The sequence below is a fragment of the Glycine soja genome, chromosome 11 (assembly GCF_004193775.1).
Source record: "Glycine soja cultivar W05 chromosome 11, ASM419377v2, whole genome shotgun sequence".
NCBI lineage: Eukaryota > Viridiplantae > Streptophyta > Magnoliopsida > Fabales > Fabaceae > Glycine > Glycine soja.
Window position 1 is genome coordinate 4,009,054 of NC_041012.1, and position 19,255 is coordinate 4,028,308.

The 19,255-nt window shown below is 34.0% G+C and overlaps 2 protein-coding genes and 1 pseudogene across 2 annotated transcripts; 1 reads left to right on the forward strand and 2 right to left on the reverse strand.

The window, feature by feature from the left end:
* The first annotated feature begins 261 nt into the window (after nt 1-261).
* On the forward strand, nt 262-2,678 carry LOC114377504 (protein RER1A-like). The gene is made up of 3 exons (XM_028336045.1): nt 262-728; nt 1,824-2,004; nt 2,137-2,678. The coding sequence occupies exons 1-3, from the start codon at nt 385-387 to the stop codon at nt 2,185-2,187; spliced, it is 576 nt and encodes a 191-aa protein (XP_028191846.1). The 5' UTR covers nt 262-384; the 3' UTR covers nt 2,188-2,678.
* Nucleotides 2,679-3,990: 1,312 nt separating this feature from the next.
* LOC114377502 lies at nt 3,991-6,110 on the reverse strand (annotated as a pseudogene).
* A 5,415-nt stretch (nt 6,111-11,525) lies between these two features.
* On the reverse strand, nt 11,526-15,544 carry LOC114376697 (probable beta-1,4-xylosyltransferase IRX14). Its single transcript, XM_028334933.1, has 3 exons — nt 14,646-15,544; nt 13,949-14,491; nt 11,526-12,125 (listed from the first exon to the last, which is right to left on the reverse strand). The coding sequence occupies exons 1-3, from the start codon at nt 15,344-15,346 to the stop codon at nt 11,894-11,896; spliced, it is 1,476 nt and encodes a 491-aa protein (XP_028190734.1). The 5' UTR covers nt 15,347-15,544; the 3' UTR covers nt 11,526-11,893.
* Nucleotides 15,545-19,255: the final 3,711 nt, after the last annotated feature.

Genomic DNA, 19,255 nt, shown 5'->3' on the forward strand with positions numbered 1-19,255 from the left:
ACAGTAAGAAAAAATTATATATTTTCACTAAGCATCAAAGATAATTAGAAAATTTATTGAAAAATAAAATAAATAATCAAATTTCTTCATTCAGACGAATTTGATTATTTAGCCTAAAAAAAGTAATTGAATATTATGTTGAAGACATAATGAAACCTGATATGTTTTCATGTTATGCAATGGGTGGTGACGTGGTGTTGTTATTTGATCCGGTTCAATAAGATGCGAACCGGATCGAGGGGTGTTGCGTTGATAGGCTTGTTGTGTTATTACCATTTTCATTTTCTAATCTCATCTAACCCATCCGTCACAGTTTCCACATTTCTCCTACGCCAACGACCTTACATTCCGAAAAGTCAAAACTACCCATCCACCCAGGCAACGATGGACGTAGGAACCGCCGACGATCATTCCCCGGAAGCCGCCATATCGCGGTGGAAATTCGCGGTGTCGCGGCAGTACCAGCACATGCTGGACAAAACGACGCCGCACGTGCTCCGACGGTGGATCGGGTGCCTGGTGGTTGCCGCCGTGTACGTGCTCCGCGTGTACTTGGTCCAAGGCTTCTACATCGTCTCCTACGCCCTCGGCATTTACATCCTCAACCTCCTCATCGGCTTCCTCTCCCCTCAGGTCGATCCCGAGATTAGCGACGGCCCCACCCTCCCCACCCGAGGATCCGACGAGTTCCGCCCCTTCGTTCGACGCCTCCCCGAGTTCAAGTTCTGGTACAAATCCATTTCCCTAATTCCCCCTTCTACTTCTAGGGTTTCGTAATCCATCACATAGTTTTAGTGTATATATGTTATGCACTTATACGTCCGAGATTTGATTTCGAATTGTCATTTGCGGAGTTAGAGACAGTTTGCATAAGAATTTCAGACAAAATAGATAAAGAAGGAAATATGGATTAAACAACTTCTTGCATAAATTGCATGTATCACATGGAGAGGTTACATGAGGGAGAGTTTATGAGGAAAAGTTTGATTTACTTTATCCAAATTGATGTTCACTATTCTTTTGTTATTTAATTAGTGGTATTCTGTTAAAAAAAAAAATTGAAGCTATAGGGTTATGATAGACTATTGTATTCTGCTTGATCTGTCGGTTCTACACTGAGAAGAGTCTAGATTTTCGCTAAAGCAAATTATGGATATTGAAAATGCTCTACTCAGCAGATCATACTGGCTTCCATGTTATAACCCTATAAGTTTTTTTTTATATATATATTATGTTGCTGTTGGCTTCAGAATCAGAGGAGATCAATCTTCATTCATGAGATTTGATATCGTGCTCTGTTGGAATTTCCATTTGTGGAGTCGGTAATGTTTATTTATTTACGGGGTTCTGTTCTGTAAAAAAAAAAAACTTATAGGGTTATGATTGCCATGTGGAATGGACTGGTAGACTACTTGATCTGTCTGCTCCTATTCTGAGAAGGATCTGGATTTTCATTCAAGCTAATTATGGATATTCAAAATGCCAAACCCTCCATAGATCATAATAACATATGTTATATCTGTGACTATTACGAGCTCCAAAAAAAATATTGACAAGCAGAATCTATTCCAATAAGTTTCTCAGTTAGGCTCTTTCTCAATTGTCTCACCCTTCTTGTATTGTACTTCCATTATATTAAGTAGGTGGCATTTTAGACAAAAAAATATTCTATTTAGATGTTGTTGTTCTGTTTTGGTATTTGGTTTTATTGCTTTAAGTTGTGGAAGTAAGTTTCTTGTTCACTTAGGAAAGCACATTGAGAATTATTTGACGTGCAGATGGTTGTTTTTACTGAAAGCAGCTTAATTTTTCTTTGTGGGCAGGTACTCGATCACAAAGGCATTTTGTATTGCGTTTGTGATGACTTTCTTTAGTGCATTTGATGTTCCAGTATTCTGGCCAATACTCCTTTTCTACTGGGTGGTCCTATTCACACTTACAATGAGAAGACAAATATCACACATGATCAAATACAAATATGTACCGTTCTCATTTGGGAAACAGGTAGGTTTAATATTTTTTTTTCATTCAAAATGTTGTGGCAAATGTTGGTTATTAATTCTTTAATGGTGTTTTTATCAGGATTACATCCATGTTGCTAATAGTAAGCTTTAATTTTGTCTGTTTTACTTTTAGCGCTACGCCGGAAAGAGAGCAGCAGAAGGCACAAGCCCGACCTTGGACTGAAATTTTCAGCTTAATTGAACTTTATTTGCTACATTTAAGTCACAAACCCGCATGTGGCTTGATATCATTGGCTGAAGAAGATTCTTTGAGGTCTAGCATGGGTGTATGACATCTGGATGTTCAATTCCCGATTGAACTACTGTTTGGTTCTTCATTGTTTCTACGCCCTGGTAGAGCCTCTAGCTTTGGGAGATGTTGAGGGCTCTCTCTTTACATCCCCCTTCTAGTAAAATCCTTTTTCTTTATTTTCTTTTTCTAAATAGGTGGGCAAATGCCAAACTCTTATTGCTGAATTCATAGTTAAAATAACGAGAATTTTAAGAAACCTGTGCAGAAGGAATCCCCTTCATTATTTGCAATGGGGTATTAACGATTTGTCTTTTCCATTGTATTTTTTTTCTTCCATTTAATCATGTGATTCTCAGGAACTTATTTTTTTTTCTATAGATTTGCCCATACAATACTATTACCTTCTTCAGGTTTTCTTGGCATTGTTGTGACGAGTGCATTTGGAATGTCTGGACCTTTTGTTTTTATTTTTTATTTATGAATGAGATTTCTCCACACTTTTGGGCTGTATGACTGATATTCCCTCGAGATATTAAAGTGGCTCTTCTTAACAAGGGTTTTCACGGATCAAACCTCTATCATTGCAGAATGTCCTCAAGCTCAAGTATTTTTTTTAAAAACCTAAGTATCTGTCTTATTAGTTGGCAACAAAGTATTTTTGTGATACTTTTTTTTATTGGTATTCCTTTAAACTTAGTTTTGTGTGACCTATGTAGCTAATCTTATTTAGTGGAATAAGACCAACTTTATTTAGTGGGATAAAACATTTTTTTTACCGGGGTTCATAATGCATTTGGCTATTTGCACAAACAATTTTAATTTTTTATTTTAATGTATATGCTTTTTTTATTTTGTATTTGTTCAGGAAATTTTTCCGTTGATCTTGATCTGCATCTCTCATTAGAAGCAACGAAAATTTTTCCGTGCTTTTTTCCTTTGATCTGCTTGACCCTTGCCCTGTATCTGACTGTCTTTGCCCCTAGTAACCTATTTTCTCAGCTGTTGTAACCAGCTGCAACTCCCTCATTCCAATAGGCCAAGTGAGCTCAAAGTCACCATTATAGAGCCCCCGTTGATATGTCAATGGAAAAAACCATTGTTATTTATAGTGCGACCACCGTAGTTTTTTGAGGTGTGATTGTGAGTTGGTGATTAATTGGTCTTTGATTCTATCCCATACTCCAGTGTAAGGTGAATTGGACTATACTTCAATATCAACCTTTTGCAATGTCTGAAATAACAAAAAGCATGTTTTTCCTGCGATATATTTTGTAGGTCAAATACTAAAATTTGGATAGTGTTATATCCTGCCTTGACATTAGAACTGGATAACCTATATTTCCTAAAAAATAATTATTTTGTTAAAATGAATGCTTCATGCAGGAGAATCGAGAATGCTAATATTTCGGTCTCCAAGACATAGGATGTTTAAGTGGCTGTCATTTGGCCTTAGTGTTGCCTCGGCTTACTTTTGGTCTTCAATTCCTTACCGTAGTTATTACAGAAACGAAATTCCTATTCAATGTACTTTTTGCTTTTTTAAAAAATAAAAAAAAAAGCTCTAGTATTTTATTTTATATGACAAATTTATAACGAAAGGTTAAATAAAAACGAAGGTTCATCACTCATTCACTTCTACTTTAACAGAATCGTTCAAATTTGTACATATTACAGTTCAAAACTAATTTAATCCAGTACTAAGATTAAGAGGATATTTTTTCTTCTTTAGATCTCTTCAATACGAAAGGAAAGCTTGTTAAGGCAAACAAGCCAATTTTGTTGTGCAAGCATTTGCATTACAAAAGGAAGTTGAATTACATCAATAGCACTAACCAATACCAATAGCTCCTGAGCTAAAATAAATGAATTGATGAAATTCCAGCCTTCCAAGCTCTTTTCTAGGCTTGATTGTTGAAAGCAACGCAAGCACATCAATATCTCAAGACTTGAAAATATGTTGATACGTAGGAAATGGAAGACCCTGCAGGGGTGTAGTTACCTGGCTGGTCTATAATATCCATATATACTGTAGTAGGTATGTGCAAGAGTAAGTAGCAACAAGACAACAGCAGCAACCAAAGATATAATGGCCCAAGGATTACTGAAGTAATTGTGTCTCAAGCTTGCACACCAAGTATTCCATCTATGGTTGTAATACCGATTCACCTCCTCAGACAATAGGGAAAGGTAACTGTTATTGATGTCAAACACAACCTCTTGGCATAAGCGGTTAAAAAGGTCTGCAACTTCAGCATCACTACCAAGCCAATGCTCAATAATGCCACGGTAATGAAGGTACCCCACATCCTCTGGGGAGTTAATCAAGTTGTCCATGAAGATAACATAGGATGTAATGTCATTGCTGCAATCAAGATGACACTGCTCAAAGGCAATGAGATTGAGGAACAAAGACTTAGTACCGTCGTGGATCAAGAGCCGCGGTATTTGCAGTTTACCATCCTTCAATTTGATGTCCCAGAGCGATCAGTCTTCCTCTTCTTGAACTTGATACAGATCAGAGACACAATGTATCAGTTGCTGCCTCCGTTTGTCGGCAACTCTTTGAGCATTTGACCGCGTTTGATCCATATTCTTGGTACTGGTTGAGGTCCTGACCGCAAAAGACTTCTCCTGAACACATCCAAGCAGTGAAGACCTTCTTGATCAGATAAAGGGTCAAAGGTGTTAGTGCCTCCAAGTGATGATTCCAATTTGTTTCTGTCACTTTTCGTCAAGGGTTCATCTGTTGGCATTAAAGGGTCAAAGAACCTGAGTACTAGACTTGAAACTAGTCCTTTCATTTCTGGTTTTCCCAATTGAGTTCCCAAAGTCTGTCTAGAACAAACAAGGGAAGCTGGTTTTCTAGCATGATCATGTCTCTCTGAATAGAATGCATTGATCCACGCATTGCGAAAACAGGATCGTTCCTTGAATATCCAAGTTGCTTGAACCCCTCTGTGGCTCCCCTGAATAGCTCCAGCACAAAACAACCATCAAGAACAAGCATTTCCACAAACTCATTGCTGCTTAAACTGATTGGTCCTTCATAACAGGAGCGAGCTCTTTCTTCAATCTCCTTCATGGAATTGAGGTAGAGCTCAATGTCATGCTTGGTACGCTTGAGGACATGGTTAAGGGAACGCCATTTATGGCAATCCATTGGGCGAAGGCGCTTCTTGCCATGATGGTAAGGACCTATGGACACAATCTGGGGTGCAAAAGATTTGTCATCTCCACTACCATCTCTAAGGTAGTGAGGGATTTTGTAGATTGATAGCTTGGACCATGAACTTGCCACATCATCTTGACCTGCTTCATCTAGTTTTTCCCTGATGGTTACCACCCATTCAGATGTTGGTGAGTTTGGTTCCTCTTGAAATTTTGCAGCATCTTCACTGATGACAACTTGCAATGATTCCTGCTGGGAAAACTCAATTGATTGATTATCCCGGATTCTAAGGTTTCTTTGAGTTTAAGGGCGATGAGGTACCAGCTCAAAAGCTCTTTGTTGAATACAGCTACCATTTCTTCAATGCAATGTTGTTATGTTTATTGTGACTATGGCCTGAAATAACATTAACATTTCTTAATAGGATGTTGTAATTGACTTGAACAGATTGTGCAGCTCATATGGGACCCCTTTGAGCATAATATCAGCACTTTCCGGATAACTTCCAACTTTCAACCGCGCTAGCTAGTGTTATATTCTAATCTTTATTCTTATTCTCTATATATAATCTGTAGCACGCCAAATTATTTTGGAAAAGACCCTTACCTTAAAATAAACGTATAGCATCAGACAATGGATAAAAGTGGCTTGAACATGTTCAGATTCATGATAAACTGTGGTATTTGATGCACTTATAAATTCAGAGATCTTGTTAGGTTATCACCATTCACCAATTTCTCTTTTCCCCCTATCGTACATATTTATGATATGATGCTTTGGCCTTTCCAACTTTACTGCTTGGTTACTCAAAGCTTTAGTTACTTTTTTTTGGTGGATTAACTTTCTAAATCATATTGTCATCCCATCACATAATTCGTAAATAAGAGAAATAAAAATAATATAAAATATAATGAGGGGCACGATAAAAAGAGGAGTAAAAAAGAGTGTTAGAATTATTATTGTGTAATGAAACAGAGCTTCCGGGATTGCATAGCGATACGCCCACCACGTAGATGATAATTATTCTGCGCAATGCACATGTGTAATATTAATCCAAGGATTGTCTCCTCATGGCCCCGGCTTGTTTTTTACTCACTTATATTTGATTACTTAATCCATCAAGTTTTTTTTTTAAAAAGTTAATTTAATTGTAATAATTTTTTTAAAATTTATAATTTCTTTTAAAATTATCCTTATCGTTGATATAACATGTAGGATCAACCTAATCATAAGAGATTTGCCATTAATATTTATAATTGCATTCTCCCACTTCTTTTAATTAGGAATATTTTTAATCTAAAAATAATCAATACAATTGAATATTATAAATAAGAATGGAGAGATTATTATTCTCTCTATTTCTTTATTTTTGAAATAAATTTTTTATTTATTTTGAAATTCAAAATAATAATAACTAATAATTTTTCAATTATGTCTATATCTCTTCTTCATTTTTAAATACTTTATACACTTATTAATTATTATAAATAAGCTAAAAATAATAATAATAATAATAATAATAATAATAATAATAATAATAGATATCATATGAAAATTTTAAAAATAATATAAATATAAATTAAGATATTAAGTATATCGATAATAAAGAAATTATATTACAAAATGTGAAAATATAATTATTAACTAATTATGTTACTAAACGTGAAAACTATAATTATTAGCTTCTCATTTCCAGTGAAAATTCACGTCTTGGCAAAGTTGTATGAAAGAAGTACGGTGGGGCTGAGGCAGGCACAAAAGGTGGGGAAAACGTGAAAGAAATCAAAGTTTGCGATCCTCACCTTGTTGCTCAAGAGTTGGACCATGAAACAATGAATATATAATTCTAAATCTTTCTTCAAAATCTTCGTCCTAATCCTCCTACTCACTAAACAAATTAGAAAGCGCAGAATGTTTTATTTCATACTTTATTCATAAAGTATTAAACGAAAGATAAAATATATTTTTTTTCTCTATAAATATTAAAAAGTTTTGAAATACATTCGTGTAAAATTTTTGGTATATTTTTTTGTTCTTGTAAAATTAAAATATGTTATTTTTTGGTCTGGAGTTAGGCTTGATGATTTATAACATACGTGGCATTTTTTAAAACTTAAATTATAGGATAAAATATATTTTTAATTCTTAAAAATATCAAAATGGTGAGAATCCATTCATGCTAAATTATGAATTTTTTTTATTCTCGAAAAATTAAAATTTATTACTTATTGGCCTAGACGTAAGTTTGGATATCTAAACCTACTTGTTACTCTTTTATTGATTCAATTGATAGCTATGAGAGTGGGTGAATTTTGAAAGCCAAAAACCACTATAGAATACAGAAAAAAAAAATATACAAATTTGTAAATCCCTCTTTCTTAATCTCTTTCTTTCCTAATTTTTTTTATCTTCTCCATCCACCAAGCTAATCCGAGAAAGAGATGAATTCGGAAGTCAGGTTGTTGAGTTTGTCGGCAAGTTTGATTTCAATAGAACATTAGAATTAATATTCATAACATTGAGTTTGAGAGTGAAATTGTTAGATTTTTTAAAGGAATGAAATTCAAAAAAGAAGAAGAATACGACATGGTCAATAAGGTGCTGTTGGTCATTGCAGTTTTTAAATTTAAAGAAGAAGTTAGGAAATAAGGAGTTTAGAAAAGAGAGATTTACAAATTTGTATTTTTTTCAGTATTTTTGTGGTTATTTTTAACTCCCAAAAATCAATAATTCTCATAGTCATTAATGAAATAAATGAAAAAGTGGCATAGATTTAAATACCCGAGGCTACTTTCGAGCCAAAAAATAATAAATTTTAATTTTTTGAAAACGAAAAAAGAACTCAATTTTGCAGAAATCGATATTTATAGGAATGAAAAACATATTAACCTATCATTTAAGTTTTAAAAAATATCATGTAGACTTAGATTTGTTCAAGCTTGATTCCAAATTAAAAAATAATATATTTCAATCTTACAAGAATGAGGACAAAAAATATACCAAAAATTTTTCAGAAACAAATTTCAAACTTTTCAAAATTTATATAAAAAAAATTTAACCTAAAAGAAAATTACATAGCATATAAAATTACTCCAAAGCATCACATTCTTTCTGATCGTCTATGCGTAAATGAGAAGGGAGGAAACAGATCTTAAATTGCTATCCAATATAACTTTAAATATTTGTTGCTTCAAAAAAGCAAGTAAACTTTTGATAGCTGAGTAGCTTCTGCTTCAACCGCATGCTCACCTTTACAGCAAAAACTTGCTCTTTAAAATGTTTGTTCATTTGATCTGGTCAAGTTCTTATATTTTCATTTTCAAAGCACTTCCTGCTTTAATATTTAGACATGTGACATTTTTCCAGCGTGAATTATGACTGATGAAAATACCTTACGGGCACGGATCGGATGGAAACAGAAGCGTAGGCTCATCAAATTGGAAGTTAGAACATCTATTCTTTCTAGCGTTGAAAATACCATCTTTGTGTGTTATTTTAATTTTGCCAACTAAATCACATGAAACACGATAATTATTAATTAATTAAGCCCACTTCCCTTTGATTAAGGTGTATGAATGATAAGATAGTATTTGCTGTGCTCATTAGCATAATTAAGAAAGCCCGCACCAGCATCTTGAAGTGCTAACTGTAGCCCTTGTTGAAATACTATGAAAAAAAAAAAGAAAAAGAAAAGAGGTTGTCTACTCACAACAAACAATCCCCCTTCTATATTTCCTCTATCCTTTTTTTTTTATGTGAATATATCCTTTTGATGCAGCTTGTATGTTGTAAAAAAACTGCAACCTTTGGTAGCCACCACCAAATTCACACTAGTGAAAATTGCTGTTGAAAATTAATTATATCCATGAGTCGTACATGTGAAATGTTATCTCCATGGATGAAGATATTAATTCTTCACTCATTTCATCGTGCTCTTCAGAGACATAATAATTTCTTGGAATTTCATCTCCATGGATGTACTTTATCATGAGCTTCAATCCAGGAATCTTGGTAACTAGCATTCGATAACCCTTCTTGGAACAAAAAATACAAGCCTTTTTTTGTTTTCTTATTTTGGTTGTTTAGCATCACTTCACGTGACCTTATGCATCCAACTATAACATTCCAACAGAAGGTCGATCTCTACCCGTCAAAGTTTAATGATATATAAAATAATTGAAGAAATATGTGAATATAAATACGCATAATATCATCAAAGAAATGTTATATGTACGAATTTAATTTTAATAAACAAATTGAAAATAAATTGTTTATGGTAAATCTAAAATATATTTTAAAAAAATAAGACTAAAAATGTAATTTTCGTCCCTTTATTTTCTCAAATTTGTATTTTTAGTCTCCCAATTTTTTAATTGAGACATTTCATCTTCACTTTTAAAAATTTTATAATCTTAGTCATCATTTTTTAATTAAGACATTTTGTTTTCCATTTTTAAAAAATTCATAATTTTAATCTCGGTGACCAATTTTAAATGTTGAATTATGCACTATGTAAATATTGACGAATACATGTTTGTTTATTTTACACATGACAAATGTTTTTTTAAAATTATTTAATTATTAATAAGTTTAATTTATTAACAAAATACATAGTAAACAAGTCTGAAATTGGTCGAGGGAACTAAAATTGTAATTTTTTTAAAATTGGGAGATGAAATGTCTCGAATAAAAAAGAGAGGGATTAAAATTACGAATTTGTTAAAAGTGGAGAACAAAATGTCTTAATTAAAAAATAGGAAGACTAAAATCATAAATTTGAAAAAATAGAAAGAAAAAATTACATTTTAGCCAAAAAATTATTCATTGTGCATTTTAATTATAATATAATTTATATTTTTAAAACTAATTATTTATTATGAATTTTTATTATATTATAATTATATATTTAAAATTATTTATTTATTATAAATATTAATTATATAAATATATATTTATCACTTTAATTTGTAACTTTAATAAAAAAAACATTTATCATATGCATTGCACATAATAATTAAAATATACTAAAATACTGGAGTACTAGTTATAATAGTCACTGGGCCCTTCACTCTTGTGCCTTTCTGGAGTTGGGCCGAATAATAGTACCAAACAGAATTACAGAAGAATAACGACCTCGAATAAAAATCTATATCTTTATATATTAAATTCAAATATTGATTTTTAAAGAAGAAAATTTTAAGATTTATTTATTTTTATCAAAAAACCTGACCCCAAAAACATACGCAGTTTAATTGTTGTGCATTATCTTTTTACACGATCAATTAATCATAATTCATTCATGGTTCATGTAACTTTTAAGAAAATTAAGATAAAACTCAATGATGGTGCATTTTATAATTGGTTAATGATATAATTTTTTTTATATCATCAATACATCCCATTTAAAACCCATACAATATCATATATTTGTTTTAATTTCTATCAAATATTATTATCTTAAATTTAATTAATTCTAATTTAAATTTAAATCTTAGAGTGTATTGTATCATATCAAATTAATAATTACGAACCAATAGATTGGGTCTAGTCTCCTACCATGTGGTGGACACATGGTGAATCAAAGTTTAAATTTCAGCTGAAAAATATACTTACATTTAATATTAGATCGTATCTTAAACAAGACTGTCTTCAAAGGCAAAAATATGTGGAAAACAAATAAAAAATTATGAAAATGATGCGTTTTAATATAAATTATTTATTTAAAATTATTACTTCATTGTTAACCATAAAAATTTATCTTATCATACTCTTTACTTTCATAAAATATGCAATCTCATATTTCTATCTTTTGCATATGTTTATTTTTGTGTATTTTAAAATTTCATTTAATTTTAAAAATAGTGTACAACTTACAAGAAGCTTACTGGTTTAAGTAATTTTATATTACAAAATAAAATCTTCGTTTTTAAGAGTATAATAGTATTTTTTATAGAAAAAAAATTAAAGTTTTTAATCAGTTACTGATATCACTTTTTTTCTTAAAATTTTTCCTCTTTTCCCTTTTAAGAGCTGAGTGAATGTCATTGTTAGATCAAGAACTTGGGGACCTTGTTATTCTGCAAGTAAGGAAAACTGCCTGTGCAAGAATACATGATAATTGTATAATCCTATCGAGAAGAATATGTATTAACATGGAATAAAATTGAATACAGGCTTCCTGAAACGCAGCCAGTGCTGCTGCAAAACCAAGTTGACATTACCTTTCAAACGAACGAACTCCAATAAAAAGAAAGACAAAAAAATCAATAAGAAAAAAAATGGGTGAAATCAGACTCGGATGCACATATGCTGGCCAGGTTCCCATAAAAGTTATGCCACCGACGTATGTAGCAGTAATACGTCAGCTTTCATTCTCCATTTGAGCAATCCAAATTCTTGTTGCTGAAGGCCAGCAGCAGTCACGTATCCACAGGGCAGTAAATTCCGCAGATATAATACTTCAACATCTTAGTTTTGTTCGGAATATGTTGAGACTTGCACACCTATCACTTTGGTATCATGCTTTTTCTTGCTTCTACTGCGCCGGGATCTGGGTGATTTGGTTCTTGTAGAGGGCTTGTTTGTCTGCTCTTGTGTGTTGGTTAAAACTTTTTCATTAGATGGGAGCTCAGGAGGAGCATCTGGCCATGGACTGCGTTTTGATGGGATAGTGATGTCCAAAGGAGGGTCAATTATCCATCTGCATAAAATAATAGAATCATATAGTCATACGGATATAAATGTCCTAATAATAGTTTTGAGGATACATGAATTCATGCACTCTCTATTGATGCTACATCACAAGTAACAAGCACAAAAATTTGCCTGATATGAGCCAACATAAACTCCATGACTTCCGGAGAAAATTTTAGGGTCAAACTGGTTTGGCAATACATTGTCTGTTTATGTTTCTTGATAATTACAAAATGCCATGTTATTTTTACCGTGTTTTCTGTAACAGTAAAAACACCAATGTGACATTTTTGTAACTATTTTTTAAAACAGTAAATGTAAAGAGAAAGCTATCCCAGACTACAAATTGCAGAAGCCAGAAAAAATTTGCAGTTAGCAAAAGTTGATAAAGAAAAGAAGCCAAGGAAAACATGTGGCAGCCTTAAATAACACACCTTATTGCTTGACTGTGATGTCCTGAAATGTTATGAGATTGCGCTAATGTTGAAAGTAAGGTCCCAATGTCCCTTTTTTTCCAGCTCTTAAATTTAACCTTTGGAAACTTCTTAAAATGTAACAAAATATTTTATTGATAAGGATGCAAAGATCCCAATCCAAGCATTCACAAGAAATCCTTTGAATGTTATTGACAAGTGATCAGGCTATTAGACGTTAACCAACAATTTCAATCTAACACACCAGCTTGTATCGTTTGGTGTTATTTGGCCTTTATTCTAGCAAGACCATCTAATGACAGAAACTGGCATGACATATGTAACTTGTGACATTTAAAGGGAAATGAAAACCACCACTTCAGAGAGGAGCTATTGAACAGGCCACCTAAGCATTAATTCAGGATCAAGTTATTATCATCGATCTCATATGTGACACAAGGACTTCAATGAATCCTGTGCTAGGGTGCCAGTGATGCCCCTAGCACCAACTCCATCATTATATCCAATTATACATATTAACAAAACAGACAATTAGAGATTTTGGCTTCCTTGCACTCCAACCTCCTCAAGATCATTTTGATTCTCAGTTCAGGCTATTACTAATGGCTTAGAAACCCTGCAATTCTACACTTGAATGTAGTCCAGATAATTAAACAACCAAATTGCCTATAATGGAAATGCCTCAAGTCTCAACCATGCTTCACGGTTTCAACACTTAAATCAATAACCCCCTGAGGGCAAACATTTGCTGAGAATCATGTAGTTCATATCCAATAGATGACGTTTTTCAAAAGAAAAAAAAAATAGATGACACCCCCTATATAAGACAATCACAAAGGAGAAGGGAAGCAAACTTTGTGCCCAATGACATCGAGTATTTCAGTTTCTCCCTTTTGGAAGTCCATGCCAAGTGAGAATTTTTTCAAGCCAGGATGCGAGTATTCCTAAATGCTAACAAATATTATAATATACAACATCTATAAAATTCTGCACCAAGTTGGCAGCAGTTTACTTTCTAAGCTACATTCTGCTTAGCTAAGTCTGACCTGGATAATCTTAGTTGGCGATTCAGTTGCACTTAATTAAGCCAGAAAACTACAAATCATCCTAGAAAACAATTCTACATCACATGATGCCCAAATATCAATGCAAGATGCAGCTATTCCTAATAGGATAATTCTGTGGACAACAACAATATAGGACAGAACTGATAATTGGTAAGTGTTCTTTGGGTTTTGCAGTCGTATCAAAGTATAAAACACATTTAAATATTGCAAATATTCAAATTTGTTAAATATCCCAGATATCAGGCAGCAAATTATAACAAAAGTTAGACATCACTTGGAAGGCTGCCATCCATCACAAATGAAATTTATGAAAATCAAAGAGGACTCACCGAGAAGGAAATTTGCTGTCTGTGCGAGCTTCAACCCTCAGCCACCAAAGCAAAACTTGCCGTCCACAATTCCCAAGCGGCTCTACCACAGAGGTGCTCTTGAGCAAGGACAATGGAGTCTCTATCTCTTCATCAACCCCATCAAATTTATCAAGATCCTTAACCCACTCTGGCTTACCATCCACATCCTTCCAAACCAACCTGGAATTCAACACAAACCCAGACCACTCAAGCTTTCTGGGCAGCACAGGCGCCCTGTCATCAATATAAACCGCACTCCTCCCCGTATACTGCAACGAATTGAAAGTATGCCACCCAACCAATTTATCCGTAGCATTACAAGCAGGACCCTGCACAGGCATAGAAGCACCTTCCTCCTCACTTTGAACCATATACGAAGATTCATCCGAATGAAGCAAAATTCCAACCGAAACAGCCCCAATCCAGTTCACATTTTGCGCCTCATCAAACAACTCCATACTGTGCATATTACTATCATCAGCAAACACCACAACTCCATCCAGCTTCTCTTTTCTCACAATTCTGTTAAAAAATTAACCAAACGTAAGCAAGTCATGATGATGCATTTTTCACTGTAAACTGTGATTATGTCTCGCGCACTAACTAAAACAGTACTCCATAAAGCTTCTACCCTCAGCATAATAATGTAAAAAAAGGAGTTAGTAAAAAAGTAAACCTCAAAGCATGAAGTCGCATCCGAGACTCGAGTTTATGCCTAGCTTCCCACGAATTCGGCATTCGCTGAGAAAAGCCAACGTGGATTGTTCTGAGGCCTGACTTGGCGATAATTGAGGCGGTTTCGTTGGTGACTCCACCGGCCTCCACCACGATCCACACCAGATCGTACGGCACCAGCATCAGCGCGTGCATCACACCGGTCAAATGCAGCGTCTGGAACGTGCGAACGTGCGTCGGCGTCACCGCGATCACCGTCCTAGGGTTTTTCACTCCGAACAGCGCCCTCTGCTCTCTCTGCACTCTCTCGATTATGCGGTGCGCCTTCATCACCTCCACGGGATCCGGATGCGGCCACGGGCGGATTCGGATCCCGTGCCGCCCGACTACCACGCGGCTCGCGGTGCTCAGCATCGCCGTCCGGTTCGCCGCCGGAGGAACGTCATGCGGAGCCGCGATTTCCGAACCGCTCCGGAACGGCGCGGTGTAGAGGCTTGTCGAGAAGAGGAAGAAGAAGACGAGGCGCGAGAAGCGGAAGCCGAGAACCAAGCTGATGAGGCAGCAGACGCCGTGGATTACAAGCCAGAAAATCGCCGCCGGCGACTTCACCGCGCCGTCGGCGGACGAATCCAACTGCGCCGATCCTCTGAAGCTGTTCGCCCGGCGCGTGAGGTAACTCTGCTGCAACGCCGAGAGCTTCATTTTCTTTATAAAAAAAATGTGTAAGGTTTGTGAGTTGAAGTGCTAATGCCCTGATACTGCTATTATGTGTTTGGATTTGATTTGAGAATTGTATGTAGTTCGCAGCAGAATAGATAGAGTTTTGAATTTCAAGAGAAAGGTTGCAGATGCTGCTGCCTTTAGGTTGCTGGTGCTGTGATTTAATCATCCAACATTTCTTTGGGTTTACGGATAAACCGGTTTGCTTCTTTTTTTTTTTAAAAAAAAAATAAAATTATTCTAACAACTTCCAGTTCTGACACAATTAATTCAAAATTAATGAAAAACACATAAATATACAGTACAGTGAATACACTCTATCTTAGCATTGGTTAAGTACAACTTTTGCTAATTCCGTATTTACTGCTAATAAATAATTTATTAATTGCGTAAAGAGACATACACACAATGAAAGAGGTCACGGATAGCGAAATACTAAGGTCAACGGGTGTCAACAACGGTATAAGCGAGTCTTTTTAATTTCATTTTATTTTCCCGCAGTTTCTCCACAGGCAAACACGAAGAAGAAAAAAAAAAAAGACTATATAGCGGACATTCTAAGCAACTAAAAAAAATGTTGGATTTTCGTTTTCTACATAAAAAATAATAATATTAATATGTGATGTGACGACATCGAAGTTAATTAGTAGTTGCTTTTTATTTCCTTTTTTTCTACGAACCAAAACATTTGGAACTTTTTGTCTTGTCTTTTCTTTGATCTCATTTGTTTTTCTTGCTTAATTTGTGTCCAACACCGTAACTGTTCTCTTTCCTACACTTTTACTCAATTTCTGTTTCTCGCAATTACAACTGTTGGGGAAATTTCCGTATTTTTTTGCCTTTTCCTAATTCACGATATACATGTAAATTGTAATCCTTTTCTAAAATTAGGAGTCATGATACATTGATACTGCTATAAAGTGCTAATTGAATTGGGAAGAAAAACAGTAAACTGTCAAAATCTCCTAAAGCTATTGCGGTTAGATATTTAAATCGAAACGATTATGTCATGTCTCTCTATGTTTCCCATGCTGGTATGCTTTGTCCAGTCTGAAACCTCCAATAATTATTCGATACCCCTAACTTTTTCCTTCCAAGGATATTACGATCAATTGGCACTATTTGACCTTGTTGAAACTTCCTTCTCTATCTCTATCTCTACACGTAAAATCATCAACAACTCATAATAAGACCTTTACAAACTTCTTTATACTCGCCTTTTACTACTGCAATTTTCGTGTCAATTCTTTATGACAGTTAGATGGCAGGTTTTACTCATGCATCACCTACAACAAGTTTTGTGTGTACTAAATTATTTGCTGCAAATAACAAAAGATTTTCTCATTGCTATGATATTAGGTAGAGTGCGCAAAAGCGAAATGGGTTGGTGGGTTGCTTCAGTCACAAAATGCATCCAAACCAATATATGACCAAAGGCTAGGGTTCCTTGAGAATGTGGCTAGCTATGCATATACTACAATAAAATGGTCGTCTTCGCTTCCAAATTCCTCCAACTTATAATTACCAGCACTGCGTAAATGTTTGCACAAGGAACAAAAACAAATTACCGCAGAAAACATCTGGTTATATTTTATTTTTCTCTAGGTAAATTAGTAGTTACATAAACATGCAATGACGACGTTTAATTTGCTTTCAAAATTCGAAGATGAAAAGAACAAATGCGGTTGGTAAGTTGCGATATGTCAAAATCGTTGGTTGCCAGCGCCTCATGCTTGCAAACAAAGAAATTCTTCTTACTCGGAACGCCAATGACTAAGACGTGCTTTGTGATGTTTTCTTAATAGGTAGAGGCTGTTGCCTCGTTTGATTGCTACATTCCACTATTAATGCATGTATTACGGCTACCAAAGACCTGATTTATGCCATAGTATGTTCTTTAATTGTGGTGTCTTTGAATCAGGAAAAAATGGATAATTTTTTTTTAATTGAATTGAAAATAAAATAGAAAAAAAATAGAGGAGAGGAAGAATTACTTTAAAAAATAATTTTTTGTTTTTGTTTTTCTTCTTTCTACTTTTTTTCTTCAATTTTAATTTGATATTCACATCCTTAGTTTTTTTATGGGAAAATCAAACAAAATGGTCTTTTGAAAAAAAAACAAAACAAAGGGATCAAAGTGGTCCTTAGAATAAGGCATCTGTTTCCTACACTCCCGTTATTAAATTCAGTACCTCACACTATATTTCAGAAATTTATTTCAAAATAATATATAAATTTATATTCTAAATATTCCGAAATGTAACGAGAGATTGTAGGATATAAATAAAGGAGTGCATGATTCAAATTCTTAGAACAATTTTTCCATGTGATATAGAACGCCCAGATAAACATGAATGTAGGCTAATTGAATCCATGTTTTTGGACGGTTGGACCCAACCAAAACACGCACACAGGTCCATACACAAATAGACTACCGAACCCTTTTTTTTAGGTTACACTAAACTGGTCTAATTTGATCATTTGGACTGAGAGTCAATTGTAACAATTCAGGAAATTGACAGAAAGAAACCAATTAAATAATATATGCAATGAAAACACAATTCTATCTTGTATAACTTTTTCATCCCAAACTTATGAAATGGAAACTCAATTTATTATAAAAGTAAACCCTAAATCATATTTCAGTTGTATTTTTTTCACCCCAAATATATGAAACATAAACAGGATTCCATTGTATATTTGTCCAATGGAATTGTCTTTCTGGGGAAAGGGTAATTTTTAAAATAAGAAAAATTCACCTACATGGGCAGTGAGAATAACAAAAATGATAGTAAGAATAGCAGTTTCCTCCAGACTATTGGGTTTTTTGTTTGTTGGGTTAGTTTAGTGACGGACCGTGGTCCCAAAATGGGCCTCCGCTAGTTGTCCATATTACAAAATAGAGAGGATACGTGCCTCGTGCATCTTGCCACCTTGAATCCAAAATTTTACGTGCAATTTAATAATTCTTCGTAGTTATTAATTATTGTTATCACTTTCCTGAGTTTCTCTTTTCAAATAAAAGTGAGTCAGTGATACTCACTACGTGAAGCCAACGATAGCATTGAGTATTGTCCGTGCATGCAGCCATTCAACGTTTGCATCCTCATTAAATGTGTATTTATATATCACATTAGTTTTATAGTTTATTATACTCAAATTTGCAAGGTTGAACGGAGCCACGGTGGTCTAAATCTATGGTCATGTAGCAGCAATGTTTTTTTTTAAGGTGTTAGCAGCAATTTCAATTATTATTTTTGTTGAACTCCTTTATACAATTTGTGGGCATCTAATTAATCGTCCAACGGCAAAGTGATTATTCCACTAATAAAATTGTTTAGTTTATATATACTACTAAGTACTAACTATTTATCATGTTTCAGGATAAAACGTTTACTTGAAAATGTCTATTTAAAAATTGATTTAGGAAATAATTTTGTTTTAGATTGCTTTGAAGCTGTTATTTTTAATTTCTTAAAAACTACTAAGAATAGTTTGTTTTAGTTTGTTAAATTTACATAATAATTGTAATTAATATTTTGAAACACATTTTAGTTACAAATACTTTTGATTTATTAAAAAAAAAACAGATAAGCTCATAATCTATGTTCAAGACTAAAAAGTATCTGATGTGGTGCAACTATTCCGCTAACAAATTTTTTTCCTTGAAAGAAAGGATCAAATGGTTTCTGATGTGGTCCATTTTATCTATCAATTGACACAGTTAAAATTTAATTTTATTATTGTATGTTCACACATTGCATTTTAATCTACAACTAAACCAAGTAGTTAATGGTTAATTATTGGGCTCACTGCTTTTATTATACAATTATACAGATTGGTCAAATTCATCAGGCCATCACAGCTGCAGGCATCTCCAAATGGCTTTTT